General features: G+C 42.6%; 1 protein-coding gene across 3 annotated transcripts in view; it reads right to left on the bottom strand.

Annotated features, from left to right (window-relative positions):
• The window catches only part of MAP3K9 (mitogen-activated protein kinase kinase kinase 9), a 59369-nt gene extending 45060 nt beyond the window's left edge, over nt 1-14309 (bottom strand). For all 3 annotated transcript variants that reach the window (XM_030949116.1, XM_030949118.1, XM_030949117.1), the window contains exons 1-2: nt 13708-14309; nt 8302-8715 (exon numbers count right to left, since the gene is read on the bottom strand). In XM_030949116.1, the coding sequence (XP_030804976.1) occupies nt 8302-8715; nt 13708-14008 (715 nt within the window). In that variant the 5' untranslated portion in view covers nt 14009-14309. The remainder of the gene's footprint in view (nt 1-8301; nt 8716-13707) is intronic.
• Nucleotides 14310-14647: the final 338 nt, after the last annotated feature.

The following is a 14647-nucleotide window of genomic DNA, read 5'->3' as shown; positions in this document are numbered from 1 at the left end:
AAAATCAGATTCAACTTAAAATAATTTTAAAGGTAGAGAGGTGTATTTTCATCCATCAGAGCAAATGTTAAAAGGCATTTAGATGCAAAATCTACACCAGGCTACATCTGACAACAGTAAAACTCAAGAGTTTCTTGGATACTGCCAAGTTTGACCTTAAAGTGAACAGAACAAGTTGTCAGCTGCTGAGAATGAGTGGATTCCTGCACTATTGTACATGAAAGTCCACACAAGACTTTCAATAGAGCTATCAAAAAGCTGTTGACTTTTAGATGTGCTACACTTCTGTTAGATTTTTTTGACCCAGCTTATCCTGTGATTAAAGATTCTAACTACAATAACAATAACCTGATGAAGTATTAGGAATATTCCTTGGTTACCAGATAACCATAATCATATCAAAACCACACATTATGTGACTGATTACATGAACAAAGAAAAAGCTAATCAATAAACCCAGGGCAAGACTGACAACACTTCAAACAGCAGAATTGGGCATATCAAGTTCTATTAATCAAAGTTATTGTATTTTTCTTATTCTCAGGATCCTTGACCAATGCAAAGTCAAAAAGAACTAAAGACTATTCTCTAACATCTTTCCATAGGCCCGTACTCATAAGGAGAAACAACAGGAAATGCAATGCTTTTGTGATAGGTGGATCACATGGCCTGGTCCATATACATCCCACCACTCTTATATGTACCATCCTTACAGCAATTATTCATACTAGCATTTCTTTTTAGTATACCAGGAACCTCCCAGGAATCCCCAATTTAAGCACAGAAATTGTTGCAATAAAATCTTAGTGGTAAAAGTATTTACCTGTTACTAGTAAGTGGAGCTGCTGGCACACTGACTATCATTTGCTACAATTAGTCTATACATAGGCAAAGAGGAAGCCATGTTTGCATTTTAGATTTTTCCAGCTGTAATACAAACAGGAGGTCCCAATATTTCTCAATGGCCAAAGCAAAATCCAGGAGCCTGTTTCACAACGCATCAGAGATGGATGTACAGAAAACTGGGAGCTTGGCTTGTAGCTGTAAAATTATCCCAGACATAAGACATACAGCATTCAAAACATACAGAATTTCAGAGACAATTTGGAATCCATGTGTGCACAAGATAATGCTTTCTCTTTTGGGAGAGTATTTTTGTTTTTAATAAAAAATGGTGTTATAATAAATGTGTGAGCAACACAACAACACCTCTAGAAAGCTAAGTGGTAGGGCTGTGTGTGGCAGTAATACAAACACTTCATAGGAAGGCTGTGTGTCCTCTGGCTACTTCCTTCCCAAGAGGACCCAAAGTGATGCTGCACCAAGCTGCCATTACCACCACAATGACTATTCTGCAGACTGGGACACAACAATTTACTGTTCTGTGGGCAAGAGCTCTTCTTTCTAAACTTAAGAAACAGTGATGAAACCAAACGACAATTCTGAATTGTTATGCTTTGGAATAGTTTACCTTCTCAGTGCATGAGGTTCTGTTACTATTTCTTTTTCATATCTGCAAAAAGCTCGGGTCTGAGGAAGACTTTCCATTAGCAGTGGGACAATTAACAAGCAATTAGCAGACACTCCAGTCAACTTTGGCAACCTTTTGGCAATGAAAGTCGACCAACATAACAAACTATTCTAGAATCAGAAAGCAAACACGCACCAAAAAGCAGCCACTTATAACCACGAGCTATGCCCTGAATTCTTTCAAACAGCTTAAGGTTTCCCTTGTCCTGTCATAAGGAAATGCACACAGCCATCAGGATGGGATGTAACTTAAAATTAAAGAATCATCTTGGGTGATGAATCATCACTTCAAAGAGCAAGACTGTGTTTTATGTCTGATGCTTCAAGAGCGAGTTTGTTTCAGGTATGTTGAAATTCTGAATGGAATTGTTTGATAAAAAAAGCAAAAGTGAAGCTGCTGACAGAAGTCAGTCAAAATTAAAATTAATGTGGAAGAAACACCAAAAAAAAAAAAAAAAGTGGAGATCAAGGAATTATTCTAGCTTACCAGAAATACCACAAGGCTGTTCTCACCCTTAACTGGCTCCTTAGACATTGCAGAAGAACACAAATCTTTCCCAGCTCTGTCACAGATGGTCAGACAGTGAATTCAGGGGATGCCTACAGACACCTGCTGCATGACCATGCTTAGGTCTGTTCTATACTTCCATATGCATAATTTGAATAAAGTGCTTCATACCACAACTCTAAGTTATTATTTTTCAGGAGCAGAGAGAACCCAGCAAAAAATGTACACAGTGGCTCAGTTACATGAAAAGGATATTAGCTAGGGTTTCAAATGTAATAGACACAAATTAATTTCTTCAAAACAAGAGGCACTCTTTCCATACTTGTCCATGAAGGTAACAGATTCCATTGCTGAAGTTGCCTTTTTACTACTTAGTGTGGGCAGGAGGACACCAAAGTGTTCTTGTGGACATCAAACATTTCATAAGAAGTCATATTTTTGACTTACACCTAACAGTGAAGACACCAATCTATATTCAACTAAAACTATTTACAGAAGATGTATGTCATTTTGGAATTCTCAAAAATCTACTAAGACATGAAAACAAGACAGCAACACAAAAGCATCTGTCAAACCTCTCTGAAAGGAAAACAGCTGCACTAATTTACAAAAGCTAATGAAGAAAAAACCCAGTAAAGTACCAAAGCACAACACAGAAACTGTCACCCTACTTCTGTGAATTCCTGGTATTTTAACATCTTAAAAATTAGCAACACTTTCAGGCATAATTTACATCTTCTGCACTAATAATACTTTCTTTTTTCATTCTTTTCAGTGAAAATGTGTAGTATTAATGGCATCAATTTCTTCATGATATTACCACAAGCAAAAAATTATGGCTATTTGGAATTGTTTTTCAACTACAATACAAGTGACCATCATCTCCCACCTGCTGTCTTTCACACCACCCATCCCCCCATAAAACTTCACCTTTTTACCACTTTCCTCTCACAGGCCAAGGGACTACCCAACTAAGGCCAGACCAACTATTCACCCAGTCCAAAGCATTCAGACATCACTGAAATAGCTTCACAATGTTCTACATGAAGCATTACTCAGTCTTTTAATTGCATTGACAAAGAAAATCCATTCTGACAGAAGGTACAACATTGGAGAGTTAATCAACAAATTACACTGGAGTACCAGAAGCAGCAATAATAACTGTGTCGAGTTCCAAACTGCTCTGCCAACATACATTCAGCAGACCCTGTAAGAGTTCTCCTCTACACCTCTGCTAGACAGAGGAAGAGGCTTACAAGTACTGTTCCTTCTCTGAAAAGACCAACAGAAGAGTGTCAACTATGATCGGATTAAAATAAAAAACAAGGACTATTCTAAGTCCTAGGAACAACTATTCATAAACCAGGTGGAAAGTCAGCTCTACTGGCATCTTTATGAATAGATAAAGGCTTAACTACATTAAATAAGCAAAGCTATAGCAGAGTTTGTAATTCTTTCAGAAAGCTAGAACTTTGAATAATCTTGGGACATCATAAACTTACACTGGTGATCCAAAAAGTACAAGAGGTAAAGACTTCAAATAACTTGAAAGGAAAAACTACTGACTTGGTTGAATCAGAATTGTTGGGGTTTATTTTGACCTCTGTCCTTTCCTCTTTCTTTGACTGTGGCAATGTCACTTTGCTGCTAATCTTCTATGCCACTTTGTGGAACACAACCACGGTGACTTTTAAAAAGCACTTTGCTAACTGGCATGAACACCCTCAGCAAAATCTTTCAATGTAGTGCAAATAACAAACATGTTTTGCTGAGACAGTAAAAAAAAAAAGTCAAATATGCTTTTGCTAGCTCTCCACAGTTTTAGTTAATTGGCTTTACTCCTACAGCAATGCTGGCATATCTAACACTGACAGACAAACAGGACCAACTTCGTTTTTTACAATATTTCACTAAAACCAGCAGGATCCTAAGCATTATATGCCAGGTACTTTTCTCTGGCCAGAAATAAGACTTGAATCACAGATGAGAGATAAAAGAAAGGGAAACTCTTAAGAGCTATTCTAAGTGCAGTCATGTTGATGTCAGTGGGTATTTCTAGTTGTTTTTTTTTTTCCTACAGCTCAGCATTTGGATTATTTAGGTGCTTTCACATTGGGAAAGGCCTACTAAGGATTCCATAGCATATGCTCAATGGCTCACCCATGTGCAGTTGAAGAAAGAAAGCAGGGAATACCACCACATGAAGAGAAGCAGCAGCAGCCACTGAGGATTCTGTCAGATTAGTAAGATTAATTTTCATATGGAATAACCTGAATCCCTTAAATCAAATGCCCAAAATAAAAAGAGAAATACTTATCTCCTCACACAGCAGAACCAAATAGTTTCATAAATTACCTTTTTTTCTCTCATGCAGTTATATGACTGACATATGAGTTGGTAATGCCATCGGAACACTTGTCTACCAGACTTAATGCCAACTGAACTCAGACTCAAGAAAATATTTTTCAGCATCTCTAAAACTAAATTACAGGTGTACAATTCATTCTGTAAAGACCTTTCTGTACTCACTTCCTGATTGCATCCTCAAAACAACAAAACAGGCAGCTCTCAGAGCCTCCAAGATTTACAATAAATCTTCCTCAAACAAGCATGGTATTAAACATACAGAGCACTTTTCCTACACTCTAAATGTATTAGCATTAAATGTCAAGTTATGAAAATGTAAAGAAGAAAAAAACTTTAGAAAACTATAGAAGAGAAAAAAATTCCTTTTTTTAACCAAAAAATATGGATAAAAGAAAACTGATTTGGAGTGCTTTTTGACGAGGAGTATCTCAAGAAAGAGACATCTCCTGGAATCTTAAAATAATCATCTGAAGTTCAGTTCAGATGAACTAAAGTGAACTTATCTCCCAAAGTAATCAAAACCCTATGTTCTTTATTACACTACCAGAAATGCTGACAACTATTCTGAGCGTTGTTTTGGTACTTACTGAGTCCACCAAGGTGCAACAGTTTAAATCAAAAAAGATGCTGTCTCTAAATCCTTATATAATGGGGTAATTTCTCAGACTTGCATTAGGGTGCCCATTTGATATGCTCAAAATGTAACATGACCTGCTTAAAAGATTCATCATGAAGTACTGTCCTTATGCATTCTCTGTCTGCCTAAATATAAGCAGACAACAAGGCATTCTCTGATTTTTTTCTATTCTAGTAGAAAGAAGGATTTTAAATAAGGCAACTCTGCTCTTTCCCGCTGCCTGATCTTGTTCTCTACCTCCCAAATTAACTCATCCTGCAGCTTCAGAGGCACTGTCTACATCCCAGCTGGTGCCTAAAGGCAAGACGAGATGTACAAGAATCACAATCTATTACTTAACGTAGGCAATACCAATCAATAGACCAATACAGCTGATGCTCCCATGATAGCTCTACAGCACTTGGAGATGTTTAGTACACATAAGAAATGCATCTGCAAGAATCCTTTCCAAGCTCTTGCCAGCAGAACCTCTTTCCTCACCACAGACACATCACTGCCTGTCATCTAGTGGATGGTAACTTGTGCAAAGGAAATGCTACAAGCTTGTAACTCTACAAGCACAAAGCTAACAAGATAACCCGCTCTCCATTATCCATGGTAATTAAGAAAACCAAGTTCATCAGAAAAACAGACAAAATGCAAGCTATATATTAATCAGGATGCAATAATATACTCAGTCCTGTAATCTTTACAAAACTAGTAAAAAGCTTTCCACAGGAAACAGAGCAGAGAAATTTCTAAGATGCTTATTATATATAAGAGAAAAGAGATTTCAGCAACGCAGTGACAGAGTAATCAAGAAACACATGACTTAGGCAGCTCAGAGTTGTTAATCCTACAATCCCTTACCCTCACCAAAAAGCTCCACCATTGTCATAATCGAATATTTATGATGCTTGCTCTGTAGGTACACTCAGAAAATAACATGTAATTCAGATGTTTAAAATAGCATATATTTTAAATTTCTCTTCAACCACACCGTACAGAATGAAGAACTTCATTTTGTTTAATAAACAGCTGTTGCAATGTGTCAAGCCCATACCCAAGGCTACTAATTTATTTAATTTCAAAAGAGAAAAACAAACCAGTAATTTTTCCTTAAAATATCTTAAGCCCTTTCCTCCAGTACCAGCTCCTACATTAATTTAGTTTCCCAAATGTAATATTGCTTGCTCCAGTCTTATCTGGGATAGAATTTTCCAATACTCATAATTTCTCTACTAGATCTGATGCTATCTTGGTCACAACCACCATGTAAATTCTCTATCTCTCCCCTTCAAACACAGAACATTCCTGAATCCTTTCAGAGGCATTCTGACTCATTCTTCCTCTTTCTTTACTATTGCTTCCTCCCAAAGGATGGAAATTATAGTAATACATGTAGTAACTTCTCACTGACCATTTACAGTGCAGCATAATTACACAATTACACTCTGCTGATTCTTTGTGACAAGCGACATTTACTCTTGCTGTTGACAATCCATGTGTTTTTAGCATCGGTATCTGTCTGGATGGCAACACTGTGCACTGGGTGTCCCTCTGGCTGGACTGGTTCTCTTGCTGAAGCTTTTCCCTTTTACAACTAGAAGTCTCTGGTCTGAATAAAACAGTGAAGTCCTAGAAGCTAAGAGATTTTTATCTTAGAAATAACTTTTCTTAATAACTTAATAATTATAAACCTCAAAAATGTTCAACTAGCACTTAGCAAGGAAATATTAATGGCCTGTTAGCAAAATAAGCAAGTAAATAGTTTCTTAGGTAAGGAGGAAAGGCACAACACTGAAAGGCAATTATTTCTCATTCACAGATGCAGCCAGTCATTCATTAAGTCATGCAGCAAATCATTCCTTAATTTTACAACATTTATTAACATGCCCATATATTTGCCATCTGCAAGGGAAGGGTTTAGATATCAGGAAATCTTTACTGACATTAAGATTGCCTTACTCTAACAAAATGGGGAACTTGTTACTAGAAGAACAATACTGTAGAAACTAACTTGAATGCTCTTATAGTTCCTTTTTTTCCACTAACAAAAACCAATAATACTTTTTTTACTCTTCCACAACGAACTAAGTAAATTCATGGCCACAGCATCTGAGGCCACAAAAACATAGGAAGATACTGGAAATTCACAGCATTGCAATAGTTAATGCTACTCAATCTATTTAAAATATTAAAATTCCCATCTATCAGACTTCTTTGCTAATGTCCCTGCCCTCAAAGCAAAAGGGAACATATGCCTGCATCCCAGACACCCAGTTCATAGAGCTTCTTATCAACTCAAGCCGTAAATGACAATGAGTTCATACTAACACACCAATCTAAACCACCACATCCAGCAGGCAGGTCTGTGTTTGCTCTTGCCATCTAGACACAGACAAGCAGATAGAAAGGCTAAACAGCTGCATACTGCATCAGGAAAGGAAATTATGATCTTTAAACCACTGCAGCACTTTGCTCCCACACTCATAAATAATAGTCTATGTGTGTGTTTGGCTTTCAGAAGTTACAGTTTGTGAAAAGAGACACACTACAAGAACAGCAGCCAAGCAACACACAGTAAAGCTGTATTACAGAGCAGCTGAAATCACCATGATTTGCACAATCCTAACTAACAAAGTTCCCCTCGCTCTCTAATGGGTGAGCTGTATCATGTAAAGCATCAGAAATATCAGCTGAAGTCCTGGGTGTATAAGGACATATTATTCACATAAATTAATGTTTCTACACCAGCTCTACGATGGATAAAGAGAAGATCCAATTCTGTTGGGATTGGTTAAATCTCCCATAAGGAAAACAGCTTTGCATCTCATCTATACAGCAAAATCTAGCAAGTATAATGAAAGCCTAGGAGCATTTACCCTTACAAAGAAGCACTTATTCTTCCAAAAAGAGAAAGAATAATACACATTCTAAGTTCAAGCTCATTCTAAGGCTTTCTAACATACAGAAGTCTGCTGAAATGCCAATAAAACCTAGACACTATATGAATATAAACTACTAGCAAAGCATGGAAGCATGGTTCATTCACAGTTACTTTTCCATCTGATCATTTAGGTTGCTTCTACAGAGTGAAAGCATTTACATGTTTCCCGTGATCTGTAGCACCATACTGTATAAAAATAAACCCTTCTGGGATTGACTTAGAGGATACAGTGGTTCACTAAATTAACACTACTCCCCCCTCTTTTCTTTGGATGATTTTTTCCCCAAAACCATATACCAGCACCCTGACTGTTCACTGTGTAGCACTTACTGTTGCTGGACTTGAGGTCACGGTGAATTATGGGAACAATTGCTTCCTCGTGCAGGTAGTTCATTCCCCTGGCAATCTGCACTGCCCAGTTCACCAGTATGTCAGGAGGTATCCTTTTACCAGACAGGACCCTATTGAGCGATCCTCCACGGGCAAACTCCATGATCAGGCAAAGATTAGGTTCCTTCAAACACACGCCCCTGAGGGCAATGATGTTGGGATGTTTTAACATTGCAAAGAGCTTGGCCTCTTGGCGGACATTCTCAATGGTCTGGCTGATGTCCTCATCAGGGTCATAGCGAGCTGCCTTGACAGCAACCTCATCTCCTATCCATACAGCTCGATAGACTTTTCCGAAGCCCCCTATGCCAATGATTTCTTCCAGAACAAGCTCTGAGAAGTCGATCTCTAGGACTAGGGAAAGAGACAAAAAAAGATGTAAGCGTTTAGCAACTATGCAGTCTGTACATCAGCTGAAGGTCCATGCTGGCCGACCTCACCCCTGCCCTTGGAGGAAGGGCCAGTTTTCACTCCAAAACAATACAAAGGAAATCAGTGGGCCTTTCTGACAACCTTTTAGTGCTGAATAGTATGGTAAAACAGACCTTGCAGTGTCATAGAACTGGCATGAAGTACTCACTGTAAATGGTAAAACAACAGAATAACCTTCTCTTACCACAGTTAAACCCTTTTACTACTGATGCCCCTGCCCCTACCCCCCTTAAGGATAAACTCTCAATAACACTACCAAATTCTGAAAATGAAAAACACACTCACCAACTAATCTTTGCTGTGTTCACAATACAGTGCTTAATGCAAAACAGCTAAAACTCAACACAAAAGGCATCTGCTTCTCCATTTGTCCCTTATTTGAATGTCTCTTGTTGAACTGCCACAACAATCTTTTAGTCCTTCCCAAATCACACTTATTCTTCCACATCTCTCCAGGCTTTGCAGATTTGTTCCCCACAAGTGATCTGTTAATCAGTTCTGACATTACCAACAACAGTGTGACAAACAGATGGATCAAACCATATACTGAGTATACAGAGCAAGCAATAAGAAAAACATTTCTTGATTAATGCATACTGCATTTTTGTTACAAAAACTTCCTATTCCCATACACTGACAGCTAGACTTAACAGGTTGACACAAAAAAAATCTACGGATGCAGCTGTCTCAATTCAGCACACAAATTGCACCTGGAGCAAAAAGCAATGAGAAAATGTATCCTGTACAACTGTACACTAAACAGTTTATATGGGTGGCCAAAAGAACCCATCTAACACTGACTAATGCAGAATAAAATTCCACATACTGACCAATGAAAACATGTTGACACAGCTTAATTTACAGTAGTGGAAGGCTACCACTGATGCTACTCTGTATGATATTTGCATAGTTACCAATTACAGTTAATGACATTTTAAAAAGTTTTAAAGGAACAGTACATAATACAAGATTTGAACAAAAAGTCACCAAGTCTTTTAATACTTTCCCGCATTTGAAATGCCAAATCTGACATGGTTCCTCTGCTTTGCCTAGCAGAAAGGAAATTAAGTATGTAAGGGAGCAGGTTAGATCCCACTAAAATAAACTAGTCTCCTTATTCCAATCAAACGCCTTTCCAATGTATAAGCCTACAGTACAAGACTTTGACACAAAAACTGTATGGAGTTAATACAAACTCTTCTGTCCACAGCTGCAGGCTTTTATTTTGTCTGAGCTCTACCTTTCCTGAACATGATTTTCAGAAGTTGGCTTACTTTTTTAAGTTAGTCAAACCTACAAGTCACTTTAATAAGGATGCCTTTGCTGCCTCTCCTAGTGTTCCATGAACAAAAGACTAATGGGAAACAAGATAGAAAACTGACCAAGAAAGTCTGCCAGAAGGAGAAAAGGTCTCTTCCAGTCCAGAACATGAAGAGAATTTATTTTTCTGCTACTGTGAATACATATTTTGGGTAACACTGAGCTTCAAGGATTTGTCCAACAAAGAAGATTTCAGTCCTACAGTAGCAACCTTGGTGTTCAAATGCTTGAAACAGAGATTACTAGAAAACATGAAAGGAGTAAATTCTGAGCAGAAACACTGACATTTTAGAACAAGACTGTAATGACGACAGACTCCAGCTGTGAGACTACCCTGCCACTGAGAATACACAAAGAGTCACTCCTGGATTTCTCACTAGTAAGAGACCTAAAGAAATCAGATGTTGAGTCCTATCTCTTCAGTCAATAGAATTTCAGCACTGCTAGAATCCTTACCTGCTCCTAGGAACAAGGACAGTTAAAAGACTGGAAATCAACAAACACGCATCCCACACCACCAGGGTGCCAGCTCCGGACAGACAGCGTTCAGGTGCTGTTCACAGCGGGAGTTCTGCTCGGGCATTTCACGGATTAAGAGGACGTCAACGAGGCGCCGAGCGAGCGGCCCGCCGGCCTGCAGGTGCTGAAGGGACAGCTCCGGCGGTAGCGGGGACCGGACGGGGACGGGACAGCCCCGCGGGCAGCGCCCCGGCCTTTCCCCTCCACACCCCCCTCCCTCCATCCGCCCCGATGCTGGGGAGAAGCGCGACAGGAAGGTGGCAGGCAGGAGAACAAAATGGGCAAAGGAAAACGAAGGGCTGGAAAGTAGAACACTTCGTGCACTGCCATCCATTTTCCATCAGAAAAAGCACATCCCTGCTGGAGGCACAAATTAATAGGGGTGGGATGTAAAACCGAGAGACTTCAGCTTCCACATGAAACCCAATGCATGACATTAAATGTTCTTTTATCTGGAAGTACGACCTTAGTTTAGTTTGAAAATGTATACTTCTATAAGGCAAACTGGCCAGCTTACCCTTGTGGGTAGTTTATTCATAAAAAAACCCTGATTTTCTAAAAATGTTTTATTTAGTGTTTTTAAGAGGTATTTTCTGCTTAATTAGTTTATTCATTTTCATAGTTTGAGTTATACAGGTACATTAGGGCACAAAATACTTGTTTTTTTGTCACATTTCTAAACACACTAACTCCAGTGTCATTTGGCAGCTGTGTTGTACAGAACTGTACAGAACTCAAGAACTGAAGTGCTCTCATTCCTCTATGGGCTGGTAAGGAATTACAGAGCCTGTACACCATGAATCAGTGGCCATGCTGACAACTGCAAAGTAGATGCTGTTTAATCAGCCCTTATTAGACCATATGATTAAACTGTTAAATTCAGTCTTAAGTGTTTAAGAACCCATAGCACAGATGAGAGTCCCTCAAGCCGGCCCACTCCTGACAGCCACTACAGGCTGCTTTTTATCATTCATGGTATCCTCACCAAGGCAAAATTCAAGCACACTACAAGGATGGCTAAAATTACCAGCTAAACTAGGACAGCTCTCAGTAGAAGCAGAATCTCTAGGACTTGTACTTCCAGATTTTCATTAAATATATAGATAAACTTTAGGAAAGCAAGTAAAAATAGGTTCTGTGCTGAGGTTCATGTCCAGAACAACATTTTGCATCACTCCTGCAAAACTGGACTTACTGGACTATGAAGTATTAAGCAGTAGATGGTGATTCCTATTCCTGACAGCTATCAAACGAACATCATCAGCTCTAAAAATGGATTGCATTCCTTGCAAAGGACTTTTAATACTCAACTTGAAAATCCAATTCAATGGCAACCAACTTTAGCCCCTGTCCAAACTGCATTGTTTTTTAAAAGAAGCCCCATACTCCTTAAGCATTATAAAAACCTCTGGAGGGTAATAAATTCTACTTTGTCATGAACGTATGGCTGGTGACTTGACAGAAGAGAAGTAGTGTAGTTCTGCAGGGGCATGGGAAGAGTAAGGCAAAGACGAAGGGGGAAGGTTCAACTCCACAACTGTTGGTGAACTATCAAACCACAGAAGAGGCAGCAAGAGAGGAGAACCCAGTTACAAAGCCTGAACTTGAACACTCAACACAGGATGGGAGCTGAAGGTTCAAAAGGTTCTATAGAAATGGTCCTCTTAAGTATCTCAAAAGCAAAACCTAATAAACATTCATTCACAGCTTTTTCTGTGTGTGGTGAAAAAATAACTTACCAGTGCTCTTGCAGCATGAAAGAAAGGAACAGCACCTAGTCCTTTCACAAGCCCAAGGGCAATGCTACAAATTACTGAGTTTTACCTAAATGCTTTCAAGAAGAATACAAAGTAAGAAAAAAGCTATTAGTTGTACTCCTTGGAGATGCTGCCTAGATAGGACAAAGCATCTTTTCACTCTTTTACTTTCTAGAAAAGCCTACTAGTCTGAATATCTTTCTCTGCCCCCCTCAAAAAAGCATCCTTGTCTGAATTGTCCATGGTGATAGATAAATAGGATCTAGAAAGTCATTCTATGTTGTTTCTCTTTCCACAATTGTACATAGTGACTAAAAAAAGTCGAGATGAAACAACCCTATTCTCTGTCTCCAACAAAGGCTTCAAAACTGCACCGAAATTCAGGGAAACAAACCACTCCCACAGTGCCTTCAGCATTACAACATTGTCAAGGGACCCTCAGGCAGGCCCAGATACCCAAACGCGGATACAACTCACTCACAGGTATTTCAGGACAGAATTTGTAAGAGGGCAGAGGAACCTGGTAACACAAGCCAACTTAGGAATTTTTCAGTCAGAAATAATAAGCTTTTGTTTAGTAAGTAGGATAATACTGAACAAGTATTAGCAGTGAATCAACACTTCAGAAAACCACTGCTTCCCTCCAAGTAACCTTTCTTTAAGAATATTCTTAAGGCAGAATGACCAGAGCCCTGGTGACTCCACCACTGCCCAGTCACCAGGATTTTGTTACTTGATGAAGATTTATCAGCCCCTGGAAAGACAGGTCTTAACAATGGGAAACTGCTCCCGGCGTCGCCGAAACGCCACCACGCTGAGCTAAACTCTGCCTTCCAGGAAGCGGCGCGCTAGCCGGGAAGGCAGGAGGGCACTGGAGCAGCAGGAATACCCCCGCGGGTGGGCAAGGGAACACACCAGGGGCCTGGGGCGGCCCCAGGGCGGGGGAGCTGAGACGCCGTAGCCCCTCCGCTCGCCGCCGAAGGCCACCACAGGCCCCCCCCACCCCGCCGCCGGCTGGGCCCGCGGCCTCCCGCGGCCGCTCGCCACCGGGATGGGCCTTCCCTTCCCCCTCAGCGGCGGCACCGGCTTCCAACAGGACCCACGGAAGGGCCGGGCCAGGCCAGGCCCCTCCCTAGGGACATCGGGAGGGCCGAGCCTCGGGTGTGCCCACAACCTCGGCAGTTCTGCCGGTCTCTTCCCCCCTCCCATGCCCACCCCAAGCCCGCGATAGGGGGGCAGGACCGGGCCTGTCCCTGGCTCCCTCTCTCTCGGCGGAGGGGCCGCGCCGAGCCCCCCGCCCGGGCCCGGGCTCCCTTACGCTGTATGGCGGGGGGCGGCGGGTATCGGGCGCGCAGCTCCGGGCCGGCCCCTTGCACGCCGCTGCTCACGTAGTTGCTGGGGAAGATGCCGACGCGCTGGTCGATCTTGCCCGTCCACCAGCCCTCGTCGCCGGATACGTGCGAGTCCCGGGACAGCACCTGCACCACGTCCCCCGGCCGCAGGCTCAGCTCGTCCTCGCCGCACGCCTCGTATTCGAAGACAGCGGTCCAGAGCGGCCCGTCGCCCGGCGGCTCCCCGCCGCCCGCGCCCTCCTGGCTGAGCTCGGTGAGGGGCTCCATGGCGAGGCTGCTCCATAGGGGGAGGCGCCCGCGGCAGCCGGGCACTGCGGGGGGCGGCGGGGCCGGGACCGCCGCCTATTGTTCATGCGGCCCGGCGCCCGCCGGCACCAGGTGCCGCCGCCGCTGCCGGGACTTCCCGGCGCGGGGCCGCCTCAGCCCAGAGCGGGCAGGGGGGAGACCAGGCAGCGTGTGCCGTGGAGGAGCCGCCGCATCCCCCCCATCCGCCGCCTCCTCCGTGCCCGCCTCCGCCTCCTGCCGCCGCCGCCGCACATCCCGGAGCCACCTGACTCTCTGGCAGCTTCGGCGGCGCGAGGGGTGGGCAGGGCGGGCCCCGCCCCCGCGCCGCCATTGGCCGCCGCCGCCGCCCGTCAGCTCCGCCCTCACCTGATTGAGGGCCCGCACCTCCTTGGCCACGCCCCTCCCCACCCGGCCCCGGAGTCGCGCACTCACCGGTGTGCCCCTGATTGGCCCCCGCACGGTCAGCTCTCTCTTCCCATTGGGCCGCGCGCTCCGAGCTCCGCCTTCCCCGCCGCGTCTCATTGGCTGGGGAAAGGGGCATGACACGAGCCAAGGGCGGGGTGGGGCGACCCGAGGGCGGAGCGGGCGTTCGCCACCTGGTGGCGGGCGGAGGCGACGCAC

This window comes from Camarhynchus parvulus, chromosome 5 (assembly GCF_901933205.1).
Source record: "Camarhynchus parvulus chromosome 5, STF_HiC, whole genome shotgun sequence".
Lineage (NCBI taxonomy): Eukaryota > Metazoa > Chordata > Aves > Passeriformes > Thraupidae > Camarhynchus > Camarhynchus parvulus.
This window is presented reverse-complemented; position numbering and strand designations above follow the sequence as displayed.